The sequence below is a fragment of the Eulemur rufifrons genome, chromosome 2 (assembly GCF_041146395.1).
Source record: "Eulemur rufifrons isolate Redbay chromosome 2, OSU_ERuf_1, whole genome shotgun sequence".
NCBI lineage: Eukaryota > Metazoa > Chordata > Mammalia > Primates > Lemuridae > Eulemur > Eulemur rufifrons.
This window is the reverse complement of record NC_090984.1, coordinates 103284161-103309528: the sequence shown is the minus strand read 5'-3', so window position 1 is coordinate 103309528 and position 25368 is coordinate 103284161. Positions and strand designations below refer to the sequence as shown.

At 55.5% G+C, this 25368-nt stretch overlaps 3 protein-coding genes across 3 annotated transcripts in view; 2 read left to right on the top strand and 1 right to left on the bottom strand.

The window, feature by feature from the left end:
• POMT2 (protein O-mannosyltransferase 2) overlaps nucleotides 1-9623 on the top strand; it is a 44883-nt gene extending 35260 nt beyond the window's left edge. Inside the window, exons 15-21 of the mRNA XM_069489064.1 lie at nucleotides 927-1003; nucleotides 4373-4444; nucleotides 4727-4786; nucleotides 4865-4970; nucleotides 5926-6066; nucleotides 6296-6410; nucleotides 7155-9623. Coding sequence (XP_069345165.1) covers nucleotides 927-1003; nucleotides 4373-4444; nucleotides 4727-4786; nucleotides 4865-4970; nucleotides 5926-6066; nucleotides 6296-6410; nucleotides 7155-7260 — 677 coding nt within the window. The 3' untranslated portion in view covers nucleotides 7261-9623. The remainder of the gene's footprint in view (nucleotides 1-926; nucleotides 1004-4372; nucleotides 4445-4726; nucleotides 4787-4864; nucleotides 4971-5925; nucleotides 6067-6295; nucleotides 6411-7154) is intronic.
• Nucleotides 9624-12929: 3306 nt separating this feature from the next.
• On the top strand, nucleotides 12930-17268 carry NGB (neuroglobin). Its single transcript, XM_069465160.1, has 4 exons — nucleotides 12930-13018; nucleotides 14461-14572; nucleotides 15284-15403; nucleotides 17134-17268. The coding sequence occupies exons 1-4, from the start codon at nucleotides 12930-12932 to the stop codon at nucleotides 17266-17268; spliced, it is 456 nt and encodes a 151-aa protein (XP_069321261.1).
• Nucleotides 17269-22064: 4796 nt separating this feature from the next.
• TMEM63C (transmembrane protein 63C) overlaps nucleotides 22065-25368 on the bottom strand; it is a 63592-nt gene continuing 60288 nt past the window's right edge. The window contains exon 24 of the mRNA XM_069465159.1: nucleotides 22065-22782. Coding sequence (XP_069321260.1) covers nucleotides 22579-22782 — 204 coding nt within the window. The 3' untranslated portion in view covers nucleotides 22065-22578. The remainder of the gene's footprint in view (nucleotides 22783-25368) is intronic.

Genomic DNA, 25368 nt, shown 5'->3' with positions numbered 1-25368 from the left:
GCCATTTTCTTCCTTCCTTAAACCTAGTCCCTTCACGTGAGTTGTCTGTAACTACATAGCTAGCTCCTTTTTCTTCTCATCCACTCCCTCTTTAAACTCCTCTCCCTAAAGTGACCAGTGACCATCTGTAGGTCCATCTGTCTCATCTCCCTCTGGAGTCTTCTCTCCCCTGCACCCTGGGCATCTCCCCTGCAGCCTCAAGGCTTGGAGCAGGCTGCCACTTTCCCTTTATGTCCCTGTGTAGGGCTCCTCCTCTCCCCATATGCAGCCACCACTTTTACAAAAAGCAGTAGCCACAGCCCTGATCTGATCCGCATGTCTCTACACCCAGGCTCCAGTTTGACATTTTCACTTCAGTGTCAACTTCTACTCAATACGTCTTTGGATTCATCATCTGTTTTCCTAAACCACCCCCTTCAAGCACGTGCTTGATCTCTCCTCTCATGCTTTCCGTTTGTTCTTACTACCTCGTCCAGCCAAACCAGCTTATTAACTCTTTTTTTAAAAATAACTTTGGTATAAATTATTAACTCTTTATTGAGTATGCCAGGAACCATATGGGGCCCAGATATATTGGTGAAGGAGGTAGATGGGTCGCTGTCCCCACAGACCTTATGGGGGAGCATTTGAGCCAGCACCACATTGAAGGATGATGGTGCACAGGTCTCGTCATCTGTTGCCTTTGTACTTCTCACATCTGTTTCCTTTGTGATTCTCGCAATGCCTGATGAGTGCTCAACACAAGCTGAATACGTGAGCAAGGATTGGGCCAGGCTTTCTTCCGTGTCCTCGACACTCTCGCCCACTTGTCAGCTTGTCAGAAAAGCTGCACTTGGGCTCTGGTGGGAATGTGGATACCGTGGATTGACAGACTGTGGGGACAGAATGTGTGACAAAGGCTTTTCTCCTGTCATTTTTTTTTCTAGTGCCAAACATCAGCCTGGATGTGCTGCAGCCCAGTTTTCCTGAAATCTTGCTGGAGTCCCACATGGTCATGATCCGGGTACTATGGCCCCTTCTTATTCCCCGGCTTCTGTAAGAGTTCTTGAGCAGCCACAGATTTGGAGCACAAGTCAATAGCCATGGTATAGACCCACTGCCCCCTTGTGGAGGACTTTGAAAGTGTCCTAATTTACTGGTTTACTTGCTCTTCAGAGGCATCTCCCTTCTCACACTGTGAGGAGGGTGGTGATGACAATGACAGCGATGAGACCAGTGAACACATCTGCAGGTCTCGTGTGCCAGGCAGTACTCTGAGCACTGCACATGGTATTAACTCATCTAATACTTACTGCAGTCCTATGGAGATTATTGTGGTTCCCAATCTGCAGATGGGGGAACTGAGGCACAGAGAGGCTAGGGATCTTGCCCAGGGTTCACACAGCTAAGTGTAAGAGGTGGGTCCAGTCTCGAAGCTAGGCTGGTGGGTTTTCCCACTACACTCCTCTGCCTCTAGGTGACTGTCAAATCTGTTCAAATGCCGGAGCCCCTGAAAATCACAGTGCTCTTGGTTGAAGATCATGAGACATTGACGGTTCATTCCATCCTATGAAATTAGGATCAGTTAGGATGAATCGCTAACTTGAATGTGTTGTTTATATGTAGCATAAAATCTCAACCATGAGCCCACTCATATTCCTGGACAGAAACCATTTAGGGAACTTGGCTGATTCTTTTTTAAGGTTTTCTGAGACACATTGTTTGCACTCTATATCATTAGTAACTGACAGTAGATGTAACATCAAAGGTTTAAGAAAAATTGAGAGAGGAAATTTTTAAATTGAGAAAATTCTACCCACTAGCTTAAATTTCCCCTTGTGAATTGGGGAAATCCTGCTGCAGTTTTGATGTTCAGTGGAGACCCCTTCCTCTGGCTTGTGGGAAACCTGTGTTCTGCAAGGATGGCGTATAAGAATCACTGTAGGCCGGGCGCGGTGGCTCACGCCTGTAATCCTAGCACTCTGGGAGGCCGAGGTGGGCGGATCGTTTGAGCTCAGGAGTTCGAGACCAGCCTGAGCAAGAGCGAGACCCCATCTCTACTAAAAATAGAAAGAAATTATATGGACAGCTAAAAATATATATAGAAAAAATTAGCCGGGCATGGTGGTGCATGCCTGTAGTCCCAACTACTCGGGAGGCTGAGACAGGAGGATCCCTTGAGCTCAGGAGTTTGAGGTTGCTGTGAGCTAGGCTGACGCCATGGCACTCACTCTAGCCTGGGCAACAAAGTGAGACTCTGTCTCAAAAAAAAAAAAAAAAAAAAAAAAGAATCACTGTATCTCAGGCCGGATATGTGATCTTCCTTCCGCCTACAGGGCTGCAGGTAGGGGTAGCAGTTCTTGTTTTTCCCTTGGTGAGCCCGTGTCGAGTGGACTTGCCTGGAAGTGATTATGTAAGCAGTACTCAGTAAATATAGTTCGCTTATTTCACCAGATTAAATTTTAAAAATTCAAATTTTGTCATTTTTGCTCATTGGGAGGAGATGAGTTGACATTAAGCGATCTCTGGGTCACTTTTTCTCTGACTCTCTGCTCACAGCCGTCGCTGTGCCCTGATGACATATCTCTTTTGAATATGCGCCTGTCAGTCAGAATATCACTCTGGGTCTGGGCAGAATTTTAAGACTAAATCTACAGAGTTTCATGTCATCTTTCATTACCTAAAAGGGAGGGTCAAAGAAGAAAAGGGAGCTTTCTTATTCAACTGATGTAGAGTCAGGGAGGGAAAAGAGACCGAAATACTGAGTCCAGACTACAGACGCTACAAGGGCAGGGCCCTTCTGCCAGTCGAGTGGCGGCCTGAGACAGACAAGGCTGGCTTGCCTGGTGAGGTTAGCTGGCACGAGCCCATCTAGATTTTAAGCATAGGGAACAACTTACAAGTACATATGCTGGTAATGGTTATAGATTTTTTTCTTTTTTCCATCACTTGGTTTAGTAAAGGAGCAAGACTTCTCAGCGTTTAATGTAGTGAATAGGATTCCCTTGGCTCATACAGTTCTGGCTGGAGTCCCTGAGTTTAGGACTGAACTGTACTGGTTTGAAGGACTTCATTTCCCTCAGCAGCTGCTCCAGGGATCCAGAATAATTCATTCTTCATTCTCAGGCCTTCAAATGGCCCTCGTGATCCAGGCGCTGTGCAGCTGGCCCCTTGGGGTCTGACACCACCCGTGGCACTTGTGATTCCGGAGGAGCAACTCATCCACCACACAGAGGCCTGCAAACTGTTCCCAACCCCTTGAGTCACATTAGTAAGGCACTGGCTGGCAGTTCGCTGAACCAGGCCTTCTGGATCTTTCTTGGGCTAGACCACTGGTTCTCACTTGAGGTGATTTTGCCTGCTAGGGGATGTTTGGCAATGTCTAGAGAAATTTTTGGCTGGCGTAACAGGGGTGGAGGTGGGGTAGAGGGCAGGGACGCCAAACACTCCACAGTGCACAGAGCCTCCACGACAACTGCTGACTCAGCCCAAAACGTCAGTCGTGCTGACCTAACTGAGCGTCCGACGCCCTTTCCGAGGAAATGCCTTTTCAGTTTGTCCTGATAGCAAGGCCTGCCCTGGTCCTGGTGCTTAATCTCCAGTATCCCCACCCTACTCCTTCCTGTTTTAGCAAAGGCCTCATTTTGCCCTGTGGAGACAGGTTGTTGGATATTCTTGGCTGCTGGATTAGAGGGGCTGAGTCTGGGTCCTTCAAGCTAAAGTGTGTGGGAAGTGCTTTCTCTCCTAATGGGTGAAGTATGTTCTTGAAGGGCAAAAAAATCTTACCTCTTTTATGTATAAAGCACAAGTATTCATAAACAGATATACAGTATAGCTATGGTATTAAAATCTCATAAAAGACATTTTTTTTAAAAAAAGTCTGTAAAGGTTCCTGGTGGAGGGGGGCGCAATAACAACAACAACAACAACAAAAAATGTTGAACAACACTAGGCTAAAGTAACCTTTTCCAAGTCCAAACACTCATCCGAGTTTCTTCTTTTCTGTTTGAAGTTGGCTCTGAAGGGAGGAAATAACTGAGCCTGATTTCATACCCCCTCCCCCCCTTCTCTCCTCTAGTGACACTGTCCCTGCTCGGCAGACGGGTGTATATTTTGTGCCCATTGGAACGAGTCCTTCATTCCTCTTTCTCTTCTGTCTGGCATAGCGGGTCTGAAGGGACCACGTCTGATGTGGCCTGGGGCTTGTGCCCGTGTGGGGGACGTAAGGCAGTTGTCATGGCAGGCAGACAGTGGCTGAGAAGGAGCACCTGATTCTTCCCCGAGGGAAGGGAGGAGATACACCTGGCTGTGTACCGGGGTACCTATGCCTCTCATTTCTGTCAGCTCTCTAGATCTCTGTCTTGACTGGCCATTCTTTGCCACCTTCCTGCAGGGGAACAATGGCCTCAAGCCCAAGGACAATGAGTTCACATCCAAACCCTGGCACTGGCCTATCAACTATCAGGTAGGGCCCAAGCTAGGCTCCCTCCCAGGCAGTGGAACCCGGGAGGAAGTGTGCTGGGGTGGCAAGGGGAGGCCTGGCCTGGGGTGGGCTGACCAGAGATGGGCCTCTGTTTTCTGTCCTCATTCTGACCTTGCCTTCCCAGAGAGCTCATGTGGAATTTGCACATCCTGAGCTTCCTTTCCAGCCTCCTTATCTGTGGAGGGGGACCCGTCTTCCTCCCTTTGGGATGGGTGTGGCTGGGATGCGCTCGGCCCCAGATCAGCAGTGTCCTCTGCTCCACAGGGCCTGCGCTTCTCAGGGATCAATGACACGGACTTCCGAGTCTATCTGCTTGGCAACCCGGTGAGTGCCCGAACATTCCCGGCTCGGGCCCCTGAGCCCTTGCTTTCCTCTCATTTGCCTGTTCTCATTTCCATGCAGGTGGTTTGGTGGCTGAATCTGTTGAGCATTGCCCTCTACCTCCTCTCGGGGAGCATCCTTGCTATAGCTATGCAGAGAGGGGCACAGCTGCCAGCGGAAGTTGAAGGTCAGGTCCCCTGGGCTCTCCCTCCCCTGACCTAGCAGCTGGCGGGGTGCCTCGCTCCTGGGAGGGCTGGCCTGCCTTTGCCTTCTCCACCCCACACCTTCCCTCCTCCTTTGCTCTTGAAAGCTAACGGTCATGAAATACCCAGTGCTGTGCTACTTACATCCTCCCAGCAACCCTGTAGGGTAGGGTATTACTACACACATTTTATGTATTAAGAAACCAAGGTACAATGAGATTAAGAAACTTGTGCCAGGACATATGGCTAGTAAGTGACAGCTGACTTCAGAGCCTTCATTTTTAACCCCTGTGCTATATACAGAGCTGGCCATCTTTTCTCTTCTGCCCCCTCCTTGTTCCATGGCCACGTCCTCTAGTGGGGTAGAGAGGAGTCTCCAGGGCACGGTGAGTGGGTGCCCTGTCCTAGTGCTGCTCCTAACGTCAGCCGCCAGGCCGTGGACCGTGGCATCTGAGGCTCACACGTTGCCTCTGCAGCTCGCTGTGTGAACAGTCATGGTCCCAGATATCCACTCACTCCTCTCTCCGTCCTCACCTCGCCTGTACCCCTGTCTGTCTGCCGCTGCAGAGATCTGTGTGGCAGCAAAGGTGTGGGAGGGGCAGGCAGGGAGGGAGCTGTCTGTAGATGTACAGCAGTGTGGTTTCTCTAAAGGCCGGGCTGCTTGGTGCCCAGACGCCGGCGCCGGGCCTCCTGCTGGTGTTCGGTGGACCTGCCGTCGGTGCTGAGCCCTCACTGGTCTGGGTAGTGACCAGGGCTCTCGAGACCCAGTTGTTCTTCTTCCAGTTGCCACAGGGTGGTTTGGGTTGGTCCAGAGGAGGGAAGGAAGGCCCAGTGAGGTGATGTGACTTACTCAGCCAGGAAGGGGCAGAGCCGGCCTGGAGCCCGGGATCTCTGCCCCATCCTTGTCTTCTGACTGGGGCTGTGCTGGTTGGGGCCCAGGACTGTCCCAGGTCCTGCTGCGAGGCGGCGGTCAGGTCCTCCTTGGCTGGATGCTCCATTACTTCCCATTCTTCCTGATGGGCCGGATCCTCTACTTCCACCACTACTTCCCAGCCATGCTCTTCTCAAGCATGTTGACAGGTCAGTGCTGCCCAGCTGGACTCGGGAGACAAAGCAGGGGAGGGGGGTGCTGGGGGGAGGGGGGTGCTGGGGGGAGGGGAGTGCTGGGGGGAGGGGAAGGAAGAAGAGGCCACCCTGGAGCAGCAGCGCTGGGAGTGAATCTGCTCCCTGACCAGGGGTGGCTCCTCTCTGCTGTATCCCAGAAGTGACTCTCTGACAGGCTGGTGCCAGGTGTCTTTCCTCTCACTAGGCATTCTGTGGGACACCCTCCTGCGGCTCTGTGCCTGGGGTGTGGCCTCCTCTCGCCTGGCCAGGGGCATACACGTGGTGGGAGTCCTGAGCCTGCTCCTGGGAACTGCCTACAGGTGAGCATCTCCGTGCACCTTGCATGTGCCCCCAACATGGACTCAGCCCCGGGTGCCTTTGAGAATTCCCTGGGTGGCCTTAAAGTGTATCGGTGCCTGGCCCCATGCCCAGAGCTTGTGACTCGGGTGGGGCCATGGTTTTCAGAGCCCCCCAGGTGCTCCTGAGTTGCGGCCAGGTGGGAGAAGCAGAGGGCCGACTCTGCGTGCTCTCCTTTCACCAAGGTTCCCAGCCTTTGTACATCCCAGCACACCTGGGAGGGGACCCCTCCTTAGTCACAGTGGCTTTCCACCAGGACAGCGCTTGGTGGGGTGAGGGAGAGGGTAGCAAGAATGATTGGGTGGCTCAGAATTGCTAGAGGAGAGCGTTGTTTGGAAAGCCCCCCTCTTCCCTACTTCTGGCAAGTCTCACAGATCCCCTGCTGAGAACCCCCGGCTTCCGTGGTGGGGCCTCACCGGGGAGCACATGTCTGTCGTAAGAGGGTTAAATTCACATCTTAACGAACACCCCGGGCCAAACAGCCCACGAACAAACCCCTAGACAGGTCCCTCTCGTGGGCCTCTTGGAAAGAGTCCTTTCCTTTATTGTCATTAAGTCAGCATCTACTAAGCTCTCGGACTGGTAGTGGCGGAGAATGCGGCTTGTAGGTGGAGACTGTCTGACCCTCCCCAAGGAGGAGCTGACTTCGGAGCTCCCCAGCCAAGACGCTGGGGTGCCGACTGCTCCCTCCGGATTCTCTCTCACAGCTTCTACCTCTTCCACCCTCTGGCTTACGGGATGGTAGGTCCCCTAGCCCAGGACCCCGAAAGTCCGATGGCAGGACTAAGGTGGCTGGAATCATGGGACTTTTGAAGCCACTGCAAGGACTCCAGCCTACGTCCAGGAACAGCCCAGGGACACCCAGCTGTGGAGCCAGTTCCTGGACCCTTCCAGCTATGGAGGAAGCTGCCTGGGAGCCTCAAGAATTCTGCTGCCTGTCAGACCAGGCCCTGGGAGTAAACTCAGAGTTTAACCCAACACTACAGAGCCACGGCTTTGCTGCACCTACAGAGAGGACAGTATTTCTCAGACCCGTTTCCCCGAGTGCACGACACGGAGGATGAGTGTGCACGAGTGCGTGTGTGAGTGTGTGTGTGTGAGGGTGTGTCATCCGTGTCTCTGTGGAATACAGACTGTGCAGCTGTGGATAGCTGAGTGTCATAAACACTAAGAAATAGTCCAGGGCTACAGTAATATCTTCTGGTATTTTTTTCCACATTGGATTTGGTTTGGATTTGGTTTGGTTTTGGTTTGTAAGATCCATCAAAAATTCTCTGACCTCCAAGAGGTCCTCAAGTGCCAACCTCCCCTTGGGCCCTCACCAGAGGTAGAGCAGATGGGACCACCAAAGCCGTGCTGCCTGCCCTCCCCCAAACGAGTCCAGTTACGGAGGAAAGCAAGCTGCCCTGAGCTGGGGGGCCCGGCTCCCCACTGCTTCCCTGAGTGGCTGCTGCTGCAAGTGACTTTGGTGGCCACAGGCGGCTGGACTTCCCACCTGCAGTACGCACAGGGCACTGGGCTCTAGGCAGAAAGCAGCCAAGAACGCGCCAGCCCTTGGTCAGCCTGCCTTAGCCCTTAGTTCCTTGTTCTCTGGGAATGTCACAGTGTGAGACTGGGTGGAGGAACAGCCTCCTGTCCTTGGCTGCTCTGTGTTCCCAGGCCCTGGGTGCCAGAGGCTGTTTCTCTGAGTCCATCCCTGTCCCTCTGCATCTGGCTTGGCCATGAGGGCTGGGTCAGGTGTGTTCTGATTGCCGGGAGAGCCTTTGGGGACCTTTCCTAACAGCTGAGGTAGATAAGAGCAGGCAATCTGCGTGGTGCTAGGCCGTGGGGTGCTCTGGCCTCCCCGTCACCTGCTGAGCTTCCCCAGCTTCCGCTCCTCCAGTCCTCCCCTGCTCACCCCCTTCACTCCATTGGCATTTCCCTCTGTCACTGTCTCACCCATCTCTCTTCCCCAAAGACCCAGAGCACCTAGAGACGCATGACAGCGTCTACCCTGCCGCTCTGAGGCTCACACAAGCAGCTCAGAGCTGTTCCTTTCTCTTTTTCCCCAAAAGGGTTTAAGAAAACCCTTCAATCGGAACCAAACCATCCCAAATCCAGCCCTTCAGCCTGCCTGCTTCCTCTTGGTGCATGACAAAATATTTTGTCTCAGAGGACTCTGATGCTTCAGGATTTAATGATGAATCTCTGCCACACTCATTTCCCTCCTCTGTAGCTCCCCCCAACTCTGACAGGGTCAGAGCTCTTTAAAGCGTCTTTGGGAGGCGGTTGCCACGGAGACTGGAAATTGGTCCCAGGGACAGGCTGTGCTACCTACTGGGTGGTGGGGAGGGAAGCTTCTGGCTGTGCGTGGCTGTTCAGACCAGCCATCATTAATGTTAATAGAGGAAATGCAGCAATGTCAAAGGCAAGGCAGGTTGGTTAATTAGATCTGGGGCCCGATGACCTCCCTCTCCCAGGGCTCTGCAGCCCTTTTGACTCCCCCGGCAGGAAGCGCTGCCCCGGTGCTCAGCCTGGGCGGCTCACTTAATTGTATTTCTGGCAGGGAGGGAGAGGGATGGAGAAGCTCTGCTCCACCTTCCAGCCCACTGCTCTGCCCCCCTCCTCCCCACAGGCTGAGTTGGTTTCTCCTGAGCCCCCTGGGACAGCCGTCCGGGTGGGCTATCCCTGCAGGTAGAACGCAGGAGCCTGTGCTTGGCTCTTAGCAAAGAAGGTGGTCCACAGTGACACCCAGGAGGTGGCTGATTTTCCCCATGCCTTATTTCCCAGTAGGAACTTGCTGGAAGGGAAGAACTCTGAAGGGGCCCGAGGGGGCAGCCACCCTGAGTGAGAACGAGGAAGGAGAAAGCTCAGCCAGCTTCCTACCCATCCTTCCCTCCTAATTGGCCACCCCAGGGACAAAAGCTTCCTTGGTCTCTTCCACTGCTTTCTAGGGATGAAAGAATTCTCTGCCCACTGCCTCTTCCTCCATGCACAAACTGGCAGACACTTCTCTGGGGACACAGCCACTTGATACAGCTTCAGGTGCTCAGGTTCTGTTGTTTGGAAGCTGCTGGGGAGAGAGGTTGTCAGGGTGCTGCTCTGAATATGGGCTGGAGCCCCCGGGACTTGGCAGGAATGTGACCTGTCCTACAAACTGCTGGTGGAGGAAGAAGACATTTGTCAGCCAGCCCAACCTCCAGCCAGCTTCTTGAGCCACATTTTATTTAACAGGAAAAAAAAAAAAAAAGGTTTCCAGAGATAATTGGAGGCCATTTAGTTTTATAATAAATAGTGCTTGTTTTGAATACCATGTTCTTGTTGTACTTAATTGAATCTGACTTGCACGCTGGCTCCCAGAAAGGCCTCCCTAAGAGAAGAAAAGAATGTTTTAAGTTCAAGAACCATTCGTCGTGTCTCATGTCTGAGGTGGCTCTAATTCCAGGCGAGGCCCCTGGGCTGGAAGGTGAGTCTGATCATCCCAGGGGGCCATTGGGGCCTTCCGATGTACACAGTTACTGGAGTAATGCTGGTTGTCATTTCAGTTTATTTAAACTTACTCCAAAATCAGTAGGAAGCCAGACCTCTTATTTCTCTTCTTTTAACCTGCCCATACAGTACAGAAAGGAGTGGGAGAGAAAGGGTAACAATTGCCCACTTCTGAGATAGCGCAGTGGCCCGGCATTGTAGCAACTTGCCATTCTGCTTAGCAGTGGCCTCCATGGCGACAGGGTTCTCTGTCATCAGGACTGATGTTAAGGATCCGAGGGAGGTAAGAGCTGGCTGGGGTGCTGGACAAAGGTGTGGGGGGCTGCAGCTGCACTGTGAAGTGGGGTGCCCCACCCCCAGCTTAGGTGCAAGAGCGGGGGGGGGGCGGGGGGGGGGAGGAGGGCGTGCGGGTGTTCTGGAAATGGAAAATGCCTAGGACAGGCCGCTTAGAAAAGGACCAAATAACTCTTCTTTGAATGGCACAGCTTAATTTACAAAGTCTCGACCCGTCTGTGACATCTAATCCTCATAAAGGCCCAGTGAAGTCAGTGATGTATGGTGTCCCCATTCTAGCCATGAGAGATTAAATTACTTGCCTAAACTCCCATGATTAGTAAGTAGTAGAGCCAGGACTCAGAGCCAAGTTGGGCTTTTTCTGCATCTTTAGCCTGGTCCCGGGACTAGAAGCACCTTCCCAGGACAACCTGGCCTGAAACTCAGCTCCGGGTGTCCGGATCCAGCATGTTCCTTTGCACGTTCGGCTTAATGTATCAACAGCGCATCTGGAGCCCGGTTTGCCTTGGCTCCCCCAGCTGTGCCGTACCAGTGGTGGCAGATGTTCAACAACAGGTTTTCTGGAAGGAAAAAAAGCCCTGGTTTATAGCATTCGCTAATTTCCATGGTGTAAATACTCCCACTATGGCCTGTTTCAAGCTACCAACTTGATGTCACTGAATAAGAAGTTGGACAGAAATGCATACAGTTGGCTCTCGTGCATATGAGTTGGCTCTGTGTTGGCTCCAGCACAACACTGACCCAGACCCAGTGACTAGGGGCACAGGTCACGGTCACGGCCCATTACATGAGGGAGGAATGGAGGCCTGGAGGATGGGCCTGAGAGACCTGAGGTCAAGTCCCGGCCCCGCCTCTCATTAACCGTGTGACCTTCACCTAGTCACAGTTAACCTTTTTGCCTCCATTTCCTCAACTACAAAACAAGGGAATGATGGCACCTGTCGCAGGGTTACTGAGAGGATGAAAAGAGTTGCAAAGTTCCTTCAGCTGTGTCTGGACATGAGTGCTCTATAAATGCTAGCTCTTTTGTAAATTTTTAAAATTATTATTTCCAGACAGGTCTTGCTATGTTGCTCAGGCTGGCCTCAAACTCCTGAGCTCTAGTGATCTTCCCGCCTTGGCCTCCCAAGTAGCCGGGACTGCAGGCGCATCACTGCGCCCGCCAGTAAGTGCTCTTGATTAATATTATTATTGGTCATAAACCGACCTCAATGACAGCACTGGCTCTAGGACAGTACTTGAATTTTCTTCTAGATTATAACCTATCCAAGTTCCAGACAGATGGCCCCAAGGATGGAGAGCTCCCATGACTCTCTCCCCAGCCCCTCAGATGTGGATACAGACCCCCGTCTGCTGGTTGGAATACACCACCCTGGCTGCCTAGCCGTAGCCCAGCCAGACGCTCTGGCCTTCCCTCAAGGGGAGCAGGGATTAGAGGGCACTGACTCCTCCCTTACTAGCTAGGGCCATTAACTCCCACTAACTCATCAGTGCTCAGACCTGTCCAAAGGAGAAAGGAAGCAAGAAGCGTCCTGAGTGTGGACTGTCGGCAGAAAACACAACCAGGGTGGGTTGGGGAGGGGAGGAAGCCTTAGACTAGCAAGAGCACTGGGCATTTGGGCACTGGAAGGTGAAGGTCACTAGAGATGCGTGTGGCCTTTCCCCATGACCTGCTGCACTTTGCTGTGGGGCCACAAGATCCCAAGATGGAAGTTTAGTCCCTTTTCCCTTCAGTCACCATCCCTTTCTGCTCTTGCTTGGGGACCTCCCCGGCTCTTTAGGACACAGGCTTTCCAGCCTTGCTTGCCCACTCCAGCCCAGGGATACATGGGGAGATGGGGAAGAGCCGAATAGGGTGTACCCCAAACTCCTGAGCCGTTGGAAGCGGGAGAACAGCTAGATGGTTTCATGGGCTTGGCTGGGAGCAGGGAAGCGTTCTGCCGAAGCCCTCGGTCCTGATTCAGGGCCACAAGGACCTCCTCAGGCACTTCAGCTGGGCATGGAGTCACAGGCTGTTCATAACCAACGGCTCAAGAACACCTACAGGCAGGCAATCTGGCCGCTAACCGACCAGGGATTGGGGAGTGGGAGTGGGGGAGGAAGGCGACAGCAGTCAGGCATGATTTGTGCAGAGACTGTGTGCCAAGGGCATAGCAAACTCAAATGCTTCCAGGCAATGGTTGACTGGGCTCATGGCGAGGTGGCTCGGGCAGCGCCTACCCAAGGCAACCAAATTCAACACAGTGCCCTCAGGGCTGGGGACGAGAAACTGAGGCCCAGAGAGACTCTGTGTGACTTCTGTTCAGCTCTGAAGCCAGAGCATTTCCCAGGCCACCAGGTCGTCCCTGGTCAGAGCCGGCTGCGGAGGGGGCGCCCGCCTTGCTGGACGGGAGGAGGGCGGGCGCCGCGATTGCTTTAAAGCGCCTCAGCCCGGGCGGCGCGGGGCGGCGCGGCTCTCGGAGCTGCGGGGCGCTGGGGCAGCGGCCAAGTGGGGTCCCCGGAAGTGCCCCGCGGGGGCGCCGCCACCCACAGCCGGCTGCGCTCATCTTTTCTCGACTAAGGCCAGGGAAGGAGCGGCTGCTGGACACCGCCTGCCCGAGGCACCGAGGCCGTAGGGTGTGCGGAGTGGCCCGCGTCGCCGCGGAGATGGCACGGCACGTGCGGTGACGGCGCCCGCGCCCCGAGGGTCCCAGCCTTGCGCCCTGCGTGCCCGGGAGAGGATGGAGCGCCCGGAGCCCGAGCTGATCCGGCAGAGCTGGCGGGCAGTGAGCCGCAGCCCGCTGGAGCACGGCACCGTCCTGTTCGCCAGGTGAGGGCTGCCCGCCCCGGGGGTGCGGGTGGAGGGGTGCCTCGCTGGCAGTGGGTTTGAGGCGGCTGGACCGGCGACGGAGGAGGGAAAACTGGCCCGTCGCGGTGGCGCCAGGGTGCCTGCCAGATATGCGCCAGAGGAGCGGGGCGCGGCGACGGGTGGCGCAGCCCCTTCTGCCCTTCCGGCCATGGGCGCATCTTTCAAACCAGCGCTGCACACCCCGCTCCCCGCTGGGCTCACTGGGGGCGGGCGGGGGTCCTCTCGGGTGGATCTCCTTACATTTGGGCGGGCCGACGCCGATCCCCGCGCTGAGCCCCCTCCCGGGCTCTGTGCCTCTTGAGGGTTCCTTGGGTAGTGACTGCAGGGGTGCCCGACGCTGCCGGTCCGGGGACTTGGGTGCCCCAAGGGCCGATGTGGGGAAGGTGCACCAGGCGATCTCCAGCGCCTGCATGTGCACGCTCGGTTCGGGCCCAGGTGTGTGCACTCCCAGCAACCAACAAAAAGCTAAACCTTTCCGAGGAAAGGACCAGGTTAGGACCAGAGAACTGCCAGGGGTGGGGTGACAGAGGCCCAAGTCTCACCACCAGGGAGAGAGGTAAGAGGGTGCACAAGCCCCAGGGGGGAAGTGGGGGCCGTCTTCAACTCTCAGCAACCCCTCTGCCATCACCAGCGGGGCAAAGCTCCCTTCACCGTGGCTTTCCCCAGCCTTGGCACCCTAAGCCAGCCCAGAACTTCTGACCAGGCTTTTGCAAAACCTCCCCAAAGACAAAAGAGGAATAAATTCAGAGTTGCACAAAACCCAAACAAGCCCTCCCAAAAGTGGCTGTGCATGCCTGCTTGTGCCTCCCAGCCCTCCCCTAGCTCACTTTTTTCTCAGGCACCTACTTTCTCAGGCTGCACTACTTCCAAGCTGTGTGACCTTTGACAGGTTACTTAGCCTCTCTGGGCGTCTGTTTCCTTCTCTGTAAAATTAGGTTAACAGTGTACCCACTGCTTTGGACTGTGAGGAATACACAATTACAAGTTAACCACTTGGAGAGTACTCCGTGCTCAGCAAGCGTAAAGGAGTTTGTCCTCGGTGTTATTATCATCACAGCTCGGAGCTCCCTCAGACATGATGAGACTGGGATGTTCCGACCCAAGAGCAGCAGGGAGAGAGACAGAAGGAAGGGCTTTCCTCTCCCTGCAGTGTAACTCCAGGTTTCCTGTCTGAGGCCTCTCCCTGTCCCAGACCACACCCCTCGGCTGTTGATGAGGGGCAACTACACGCAGGTTGGACACACTGCCCTTCCCAGAAGCCTCTCAGAGACAGGGGAAGGGGCGAGGAGAGGGCACTGTCCAAGGAGCAGGGCCCGGCTGGAGGGTCTGCTATGGCTTCTGACTGCAGGACAGGCTGGCCAGGCCCGCACCCCGGGGCTGACAGCTGGGCCTCACCCCCACAGGCTGTTTGACCTGGAGCCTGACCTGCTGCCCCTCTTCCAGTACAACTGCCGCCAGTTCTCCAGCCCCGAGGACTGTCTCTCCTCCCCCGAGTTCCTGGACCACATCAGGAAGGTGAGGGGGAGGCGGGGCTGCTGTGGCCTCTGGGATCCAGCAGAGCACCTTCCTGGGGGAGAATGGGGGGCTCGGGACAGGGAAAATCCCTTCCTGCCCCAGGCCTGGTCTTACTCCCCTCGGTCTGCTCCTGCCCGCAGGGGCCTCTGCTCCTTTCCGTCTGCGCTGGGACATCAGAGACAGCCTCCTTACCTACCCTGCGCTCAGCCAGGTGGTCCCCGTCTCTGCCATTGCCCTCAGCCTTGTCCCCTATCAGCTTCCGTAGGTTGTGTTGGTGCTGATTCTAGCCACTGGGGGCCACTGGGCACCATCTGTGTAGGGGTTTTCTTGGAGGCTCATGACTCTCACAGAACCTCAGTTTCCCCCTTATCCTGTCACTTTTCGGCCTTCTGGCTAAGATCAAGTGTAGTTTCCCCTCGTCCCAGGCAGACAACACTAACCAGCAGGTGTATTTAGGGCTTGGAAACCCGCAGAGGAGAGGGGCTTCCTTTGTGGGTGTAACATTAGTAGTTTGGCCACTGCATATGGTGGTGAATGGCCACCATATGCGGACACAGGCTGCTTTTGACCCCTGATCATGAAAAACTGAAGATCCTGCTGGCTTCTCTTGCCTCTGAGTGTCTTTTTGGAACCCCCAGTTTCTAGGCTGTGGTTGTGAGCAGGTAGGGTTGCACTGGCCTCTCTGTTTCACTGCTGCCTCTGCCTTGGCAGGTGATGCTCGTGATTGACGCTGCGGTGACCAATGTGGAGGACCTGTCCTCACTGGAGGAGTACCTTGCCAGCTTGGGCAGAAAGCACCGGGCAGTGGGCGTGAAGCTCAGCTCCTTCTCGGTGGGTAAAGGGGCTCTTCCTCTCTCCAGAGCTCCTGACCTGGGGCCACCGTTCTCTCCCAGTCCTCCCTTATCCACCTGTCCTCTCACCCCCTTCCTATACCCTCAGATGATCAGGGTTGGGGGCCTGCATCTGTTACTTACCTGCTGTGTGACTCTGGCACTGACTTGACCTCTCTGAGCCTCCAAGTTCTCTTCTCTGATATGGCTACTTTTTTTGCTGTTGTTGAGACAGGGTATGCCTCTGTCACCCAGGTGGGAGTGCAGTGACATGATCATAGCTCACTGTAACCTCGAACTCCTGGCTCAAGTGATCCTCATGCCTTGCTTCCCAAGTAGCTGGGACTGCAGGCATGAGCCACCATGCCTAATTTTTTTTAAATTTTTTATAGAAATGGGGTCTTGCTATGTTACCCAGGCTAGTCTCAAACTCTTGGCCTCAAGAAATCCTCCCTCCTCGGCCTCTAAAAGTTATGGTATCACAGGTGTGAACCACCGTGCCCAGCATGATATGGCTTCTTGTAAAACCATAAACATTAAGGAGCCTTTGGGATCAGCTGGTCTGCTCAGTTTTCTATTGCTATGTATCAAACCACCCCAAAACATACTGGCTTAAAACTCTGATTTCTGATTTCTCATGGCTGGGCTCAGCTGGAAGTTCTTCTGCTCCCCATGATGCAGGTGGAGTCACTTTTGTGTTGCGTTCAGCTGGGAACTCAACCGGGGCTGGAATGTTCCAGATGGCCAGTCAGCCTTTGAGCTCTCCCTCCCTGTGGCCTCTGGTCATTCAGTAGTCAAGCTGAGCTTCTTTACAGAATGGTAGCTGAGTTCTAAGAGGGAGTATTCCAGGAGGACGTGCTCCAGTGTGCAAGTACTTACAAAGCCTCTGCTTGCATCACTCTTGCTAATGTCCCTTTGGTCAAAGCCAGACACAAGGATGAGGCCACTGTCAATGTGGGAGGACCCTCCTCAAGGTGGACCACCAACATGACAGTCTACCACATAGTCCAATCACCTTGCTAGACAGTAAGCACCGTGAAGAAGGGGTCGTGTTGGTCTTGTCCTCCTCTCCATCCCTAGCACTAGCACAGAGCCTGGTTTCCAGTGGATAGTCAGTAAACATTTGTGGAATAAATACAACTTATTTTATTATGATTAATAACAAACGAGAGCCATTATTATTGAAGGCTTAGTGTATACCGATGCTACACTAAGAGCTTCTTCTGGATTATCCCATTTAATCATCCCAACAGGCCCATAGGTTAGAACTTTTACTTTCTCTGTTTTGTAACTGAGGCTCAGAGAGTTTACATAACAGCTCAAGGTCACCCAGCTCATGACTGGTGGAATTAGAGTCTGAACTTGGGTCTTCCTGGCTCTTAACCCCATGACTGCCACCTTGCAGATGAGGAGACTGAAGTCTGGTGTCAATGACTTGGTTTGCTCTGACCTGGGAGGCCAGTGCCTTCACCCCATTCACTGGGTGGCTGCAAGACTAGGAATGGGGTGAAATACTTTGTTCATTTTACGGCCTCACACTTAAGGGGAAGGGTGGGCACAATGTGATACCCAAGGATTTGGGCAGGATCCTGCTCAGGAAGCATGGACTCCGTGCAGGAGAGAAAACAGGCCCAGGAGCCCTTACCAGCCCAGGCCTCAGTTTTCTCACCTGTGAGATGGAACCATGCCTTCCTGCCCTCTGGAATGACAAGGTGCCTCTTGCCTCTGCAGACGGTGGGTGAGGCCCTGCTCTACATGCTGGAGAAGTGTCTGGGCCCCGCCTTCACCCCAGCCACGCGGGCCGCTTGGAGCCAGCTCTACGGGGCCGTGGTGCAGGCCATGAGTCGAGGCTGGGATGGCCAGTGAGAGGCGACCCCCGCCCAGCGGCCCCCGTCTTCCCGTGTCCGTGGTAGCCCAGGGTCCCCCAGGCCTCCTGCGTCGCCCTCCTCCCCACTCCCTCGTACTGGAGAGGCGATGGGACAGGGCTGCTGCGTCTCGCGCCTCCCCAGGCGCAGAAGGAGCAGCTTTTCCTTCCGGAGGGGCTTCTGGATGTCCCCTCACCCCGAGTAGCCTCTTCCCTGCCTGCCCCTTCCCCTCTCTGGCAAACCCCCTTGCCCCATGAGAGCAGAGTTTGGGTGGCAGAGGTGGCGTGGGGCCGGGAAGGTGTGGGCCTTCAGAGACTGGGGCCCTTGTGTCCGTCCTGCTTTCTCAGGTGAGCCCAGCCCACGCTGGGGGGCTAAGATGGCTGAGCTGCCCGCACCTTCCCTTCCCGCCCGCCCAGGCCCCCTGCTGCTTTCCTACGCCAGGGCTGTTTGCCTTCACAGAGAAGTAGAAGAGCAGCTTTGGCCTGTGCAGTGGGGTCACAGGCAGTGGGAGCAGAGAGCCGGGAGAACTGCCAAGGAAGGGAGGGGGCACCTGGGTCTCCGTGGGGCTCCTAGGGCCTGCGCAGATGCCACCTGGCAGAGTCGCTTGTCTTCTGCAGTTTCCCCCTCCCTGGTTCAGCACTTCTGGTGGGAGCCCTCTGCTTGCTGCTCTGTAGGACGCCAGCCCGCCAGGCGGGGGTGGGGCCGGGGGAGGCCCGCAGCTGCCACGGTTAATGCCTGAGTGCCGCGCTTGGCACGGAGGTGGAAGAGAAGGCAGCAGGAGGGGAGCGACCCTCTGCCCGCACCCCAGCCGTCTGCGCTTTGTCTCTTGCCCTGTGTGTGGTTCTGTAAACTCCTGCGGAATAAACCTGCTCTGTGTGCCGCTCTGGCCCTCCAGGACTGGTCTTTGTGGGTCTTGGCCTGCGCCAGATGAAGCCGCGGGGCAGTGGATCTCAGGGCAGGATGGGGCATGGGTTGGGAAGGCCAAGGCCAGCGTGGGTGGAAAAGAAGGGAGAGGCCTGGGAAGGCTGGAGCCAGTGGCGGAGACAGAGCTAGGGATTTGTGGTCAAAACTGGCCACAGGCCACCAAACGCAGTTGCTCTTCCCCTGGGTGCAGCTGGCTACCTTGCCCACCTCCCTTGCAACAGGTGGGGCACGTGAGTGTGTTCCGGCCAATGCGCTGTGCAGATGTGTGCCACGTCCAGGCCCGGTCCCCAAAGCTCCCGCGTGCTCCTCCACACACTGACGTCCTTCAACCGGCTTGATGCAAACCTCACAGTGACCCTGAGGCCCCTGCGCTGAACGTAGCAAGGCCACAAGGCGAAAGGAGCCCTGTCCCTGAATTGCTGCTTGGAGGAAGGTGCCCACTTTGAATTTCACCCACTTTGAATTTTGCATGAAGGAGACCTAACCTTCTCTTGTGTTTGTGCCATTACAGATTTTGGGGGTGGTTACAGCCCACACCCACACAGCAGTCCATTGGTCAGGGCTTTGGGAGCCCTCAGGCTGGTGAGCTAGAGCCACAGCCAGGAATGTGGGGAAGGGGAGCAGCACTGAGTGGGTATCATCGGAGCAGGCTTGGGGTTACCCCCACGTGCTCCCAGTCTCAAAGGTGGGCCTGGGGCTGGGCTGAGAACCGCTGCAGGGACTGGGCCCGGGGCCTGCTGCCCTCACCCTGGGGCATTGGTTTCTCAGCTGAGACCTAATGTAGCTGGTGCCGGCAGCTACAGCTGGGGGCCTCTTTTTTTTTTCTGGAGACAGAGTCTTGCTGTGTTGCTCAGGGTAGAGTACAGTGGCGTCATCATAGCTCACTGCAACCTCAAATTCCTGGGCTTAAGTGATCCTCCCACCCCAGCCTCCCAGAGTGCTAGGATTACAGGCCTGAGCCACCGTGCCCGGCCTGGGCCTCACTTTTGTTAGGCTCAGATGGCCAGGCCTGCCCGGCTGCGTGATGCAGACGCTGGGTCTATGGCATGCCGGGAGTGCCTTTCCCACCGTGGCACTGAGAGCACTTTCTGGAGCCCACAGGCTCTGTGAGACAGGGCCTCATGCACTGCCTGACCTACTAACGGCTCAGCTGTCCGTGCCCGGCCCACAGCTGAGTTTGACACCCCGTCAGGTGACGGGGGTGACGTGGCTTTGGAAAGGCCAAACACCCTCCTCTGACGCGTGTCTTGAGCCATCCTAAGCATGGGTGCTTTCACCTCTCTTGAAGGCTGCCCTTCCACTTGAGGGACTCTGTGTGTGTTTGGGGGGGATAGTTCCTTCCCTCCTCATTCAAGGTCTTGCCCTGTGATCCTCCGTCCCGCCTACCTTCCCATTCCATCAGCCCACCCCTCCCACCCTGTACCAAGGACACCCGACCCCCTTCCCTCTGCAGCGACCGCGCTGGTTCCTTACTTCCTGCAATAGCAATGCTCTTCGGAAAGGTGGCCCTTCCTAGCCGTTTCCATCTCCTCACTGCTGTGGAACAGTGGGAGCCTATTTCAGCCAGGCTCTGTCCCCTCTCCTAATCTGCTGCAGCCAGGGTCACCAACAGCCTCCATCGTGCCAAATTCAGGGATGACATCTTAACCCCAGGGTGGCGCTCCAGCCTGGGGACTCCAGGGAGCTCACCCCCAGGAGCTCTGGCTCCCTCCGGGTGGGGGAAGGACCCGCTGGGCCGGTCCAGACGCAGAGGCGCAGGCCGCAGGGCTTGGGAGGACTTGTTTATTCAAGGCACGGTCATAGCATTAATAACAAGAAGGTTCAGCATTCTGGCACATTCCTGTAGTGGTGGTGGCCAAGGTTAGTCCAGCCCCCCACCGAGGCCCCAGAGGACGCAATGCTGCTGATAGGCACTTTGCTCCCAGAGGCAGCTGAGGGACAGGCAGGCAGGCGTGGGGCTGCTGAGGCCTGGGGGGCCCCTCGGAGGCTCTAGCCTAGGCAGGGCTGGCCCCCTGGGAGGCAGCTCCCTCCAGAGAGGAGGATGGAGGCGGGGCTGGGAAGTGGCAGGGAGGGGAGAGGGCGGGAGGGGAGGCCAGCGGGTGAGACAGGTGTGGGCTGATGGGGGAGGTGCCTGGGAGGGCTGGATGTGGTGTTGCGGGGGGAACTAAAGGACAGCCCCCGACTGTAGTGACCGTGGGGGTTCCAGGTGGAGCCGGCTGCAGTGGGGCCTCCCAGTTGCCCTAAGAGGAGACTCCGGAACTTCCGTGACATGCGCACTACCGCCTCTCAGAACCAGCCCTTGACCCAAGTTCAGAGGGGGAAGCCCCCAGCCATCTGCCAAGTTCTCTGCCGGGACCCTTCCCTCACGCAGCGTCCGCGGGCTGCAGCGGGGGGTGGGCAGCAGAGGGGAGGGCAGGACCAGCAGCAGCGTCCCGCAGGGGCAGCAGAGACTGTGCAGGTGGCAGCAAGCGGTGCCAGGGAAGCAGAGGCCCCAGGCCAGCTTCTGGCAGGACCCCCACAGCCCGCATATGCAGTACACACTCTGCGGTCAGGCAGGGCCTGGGCTGGCCGTCGCCCCACTGCGGGCAAACTCCCTGCCGGGCCTGGCCACTCTGCCATGGAAGGGTCCTCTCCCCTCGTTGGTGGGTGGCATTCCGGGGGTAGGGGCTCTGTGGGACCTGGGTGTGTGAGGGCCAGGCTGGGTATGATTTCCCCCTTATTCCTGGTTGGACAAGGAATTGGGAAAGACAGCCCCTCCCCAGCTGACCCAAGCTCTCGGGAAAGATCCCCCATGCCAAAGTTGGGTGATAGCTGCCCCCTGAGCACTATTTCTCATCTGGGCTGCAGCTTGGAGCTTCTGGGGCTGGGATGTGGGCAAAGTGGTCAGGGACAAGGCCGAGGTGATCTGAGTTCAGGGCAGCCCGTGCCTGGGACGTGGTGGAAATGCTTGGGGCAGGTGAGACGGGGGCCACCGTCAGCAGGTGGCAGCAGGAGCCCAGACCTTGGGGAGGGCTCCGGAACACGCAGACCCCATTCAGCTGGGTTAGTTCTGGTTCGCAGAGGCTCCAGCCGGCTCTTCTCCAAGTCCTCCTCGGCTGGGCTTCGTGGTGGTCCCGATGGGGGCCTGTCCTCTGCCAGCTGTGGCAAAGGTGCCGTTGGGTGTCACCAGCATTGTTCAGGATTCCCCTCCGCCAGGTCTCAGGTGGTGGCAGCCCCAGGTGGGGGGGGGTGGCCTTGCTTCACCAGAAAGGGCTTCTCTCCATGGAGGACACAGCCCTCACCTCCACCCCACCCCCAGCAGGCCTGGGGTGACGTCACTGTTGAAGCATCTGCAGTGTCTGAACCAGGGCCACACGGGGGACCACTTGGATGTTCTTCAGAGCAGGGTGCAGGGCAGCCCCAAGAGGGGAGGAAGCGTTCTACCTACTCGGGGCGGGGTAGCCAGTCCTTCCGCTGGAAGCATGGGTTTCTTACCCTACGCTGCTGCCCGTCTTGGCCAAGTTGGGGGTCCAGGCACTCGGCAGTACGAGGCAGAATCTCATAGTGGCCACATCCTTGGCTTTGGGGATCCTCTCGTTGGCCCTGGGGCTTGGGCAGTACGTCTGCTTTCCCACCACTCAGGGTTATGGGGGGAAGACCCCGCCGCCAGGAATTCTGCCTCTGCCCCTCCCTGCCTCACAGTACCCAGCAAGGACCAGCCGAGTTTTCCTTCTTAAAAATGCACGCAGGTCTCGTTTAATGAGCCCGAGTGACCATGCCTCATCTACCCCCTTGCAAGAACAGGAAGGAGAAGGGCCTCCATCGTGTGGGTCCTGGGGACATCCGCCCAGGGGCAGAGGAACAGGAGGGAGCTCAGTCACCTCTTTGCAGGTCTACGGGTGCAGAAACTTTCTCCTCCCAGACGGTCATCTGTGTCTTGCAGCGAGGCCCGGTGCGTGTACTTTTGCCTCAGACTGCAGGGGACGAAGGGGCCAGAGGTGGGGGGTGCAGCGGCAGAAGCTCCTTGGAAGAGCAGCTGGTGCAGGGGTGGCGACAACCCCGAGAGCCTTCAGCAGGCTTCCTTCTGCCTCCTCCTTTGCACACCTTCTCCCTCTCACCCCCAGCGCTCAGTCTCTGTGCCCAGGGCTTCCGCCACGTCTCCCGAGGCAGGGTGCCTGCCTGATCCTCCATCTGCCCCGGCGCCTCTGCCCAGCCTAGCGCCTCTGGCTCCAGCCGCTCAGCAGGGCGGGGCCTCCGTGTAGCCATGGCAGGGGTGGCAGATGTCTCCACTGGGCGCTTCCCAAGGTCTGCAGGAGGTAGTGGGGAGGTCCAGGCCACCCTCCTGCCTCCCCCCGCCAGGCCTTCCCCTGGCCCTCAGCGAGTCCCCAGCGGAGGCCCGGGGTCCTGGTCAGTGGTACTGGCTCTGGCCCTCTAGTTCCAGCCCCTCCTGGAACTGGGCCGAGTCCAGCTCCCCCGCAAAGCCCCTCAGACCACTCTCTTCCTCGCCTTCCTCTGGCTGCTGGCTGTTCATGGTGCCGTAGGTGTGCCTGGCTGGGGAGGACGCTGGCGTCAGATTCAGCTCCGGCTCTTGCAGCACGGTGGCCACGTACAGCTGCTCAGGACACAAGGGAGATGGGAGCAAGGTCACTTCTGGAGTGAGGCCCTGGGCACACCCTCTCCCCTCACACCGCACCCCCATCACCTCTGTCCCCCCAAGCCAAGGAGCCGTCCTCCTCCCAGCAGCCTGAGCCCTGTCCCTCCCACCTGCCTCGTTGTTCTTGGTCATTTCATGAGCATCCAGGGCTCCCAGGACGGCTTAGTGGGGGAGGGCGTCTCCCCACTCCTAGTCCGTGTCCTTCAGAACACTCTCCATTCGCTCTTGGTTCCCAGTCAGGCTGAACCCGGGGGAGATGACCTGAGGTTCCCCTCAGCTAGGGGCTGGAGAGACCCTCATGCCTGAGCTAGTGCACTTTCTTTCTTTCTTTCATTTAAAATATTTTTAATTTTAATTTTTTTTTTTTTTTTTAGAGACAGGGTCTCACTCTGTAGCCCAGGCTGGAATGCAGTGGCACGATCATAGCTCACTGCAGCCTTCAACTTCTGGGCTCAGGCAATCCTCCCGCCTCGGCGCCCGAGTAGCTGGGACTACAGGTGTGCACTGCCATGCCCAGCTAATTTTTAAATTTTTTGTAGAGATGGGGGTCTTGCTATGTTGCCCAGGCTGGTCTCAAATTCCTGGCCTCAAGTGATCCTCCTGCCTCAGCCTCCCAGAGTGCTAGGATTATAGGCGTGAGCCACCGCGCCCGGTCAGGTGCACTTCCTAATGCGGCTTCGGTGGCGCATCCAGAACTCCCCTGGGGTGTGTCACCGGTTGGCCTGTGAACCGGGATTTGAAACTGAGACTGCCAGCTGCGACCTTGGTCATGTGGCCTGTCCAACGCAGGGATGGTCCTAGGAATGCCAGGGAGGGCAGCAGACTAGAAAAACTTAGCAAGTACCAGAGAGGAGGGCAAGTTGTCATCCTTTGAAGTGGCTTTTAAAACAACTCCTTATTTTGAAAATAGATAATTATGGAATAGAATTAAACCTTTCCCATAGGAGTTTATTTCAGTGAAACCAACAGCCCCAGTTGATGAGGGAATAATTTTCCAATAAAAAGATCTAGACATTTCCATGGTGCCCAAGTAAACCCCAAAGATGACCTTTTGGTCCTAGAGGGGAAAATGGTAACTGAACGATCGGCGAGTCCAGCGGTCATTCCCCAATCAGGGGGTCACGTGAGTATCATTAACGGGGATAAACGGTGAGAGGCACAGCACTACCTGGGATGTATTCTCGTCCCCGTGTTGAACTTGAATCTATCCAGCCCTCATATCTAACTTCTAGTTTTCATGGAATACGGGAGATAGCAGAACCTGCCATCAGACACCATGAGGAAGTAGCCAGAAAAATCTAGAAGGCGGGCTATTCTGCAGGACTACTGGTTTGCTCTCTCCAGCAAGTCATAAAAAAAGGACTGTGCTAAAATGAAAGGCACCTAACAACCAGATGCCCAGGCATCAGATCGGATCTTGGTTTAGACAAACTGTGAAAGATTTTAAGGTGATTTGGATATGGACTGGGTATTTGAGGAGATTAAAGTTATATATATATGGAAAGACAAAGATTGTCAACTTCAATGCAGGTTATGAAACAGTATGTATAGCATTATTTCATTTTGAAAAACTACATATATACACATATAAAATTATCTGGAAGAGATACATAATATTTAAATGTCTGGAAGAATATACACTAAGGTATCTAGTGGTCATCTCTGGGTGGTGGGAATTTGGGCTTTTTATTTTCTTATTTTTGCTTATCTTTTTTTTCCTATATTATCTATAATGTTCATATATCACTATTGTAATAATGAAAGATTTAAAAAATAAGTTCTAGTAATTTTTCTTTAAAACCACAGGCTTTCGAGTCAGACGAACTTGGTTCAAACTTTGTTCTGCCACTTCCTGGCTTAGTGACCTGGGGTCTCCATTAACTGACATTTTGAGCCTCAGTTTGGGGATAAAAATCCCTACCGTGTGGGTTTATCAAAAGATTAGGAGAATGGCAAAGCATCAGGTCTGTAAGAAGATTTCAAAAACTCACCGCTAACGACATTCGGGAGGAATCGTATGGGAAGGGTCCCAGGAAAAGAGACTTTCCTGCTTCGAAATCTTTGTCGTCTCTCCAGGACCCAAGCACCTCCCCCCTTCCCCCTCTCAGAGGTGATCTGATCTGTGCAGGATTTTTTTCAAAGTAAGGCAAACCTGGAGTTCTGGTGACTTCTGTCTGCACCGTGGGTGGGCATGTCCACTGCTGTTGTTCTGTCTGTGTCTCTCTCTGTCACTACGCACTTTAACCCAGCTCTGCCCATGACTAAAGAAAGCCTCGTGCCCCACTGGGCCCCGCCGCCCACTCTGACTTCCACCAGCCGAGACTGTCTTCAGCTGCCCTGATGGATCGGATTCTCTCTTCTAGGCCTTCGCACAGGCTGTTCCTCCTCCTGGAATGCTCTTCCCAGGCACCCTATTTCACCTGGCAAACCCCTACTCCTGTTCCTGGGGTCAGATGAGATGTCCCCTCCTCTGGGACGCTTTCCCTGAGTGCCCAGGCTGGCTGGCGCTCTTCTTCAGTGCTCTTCCGTGATGCCCTGGCATTG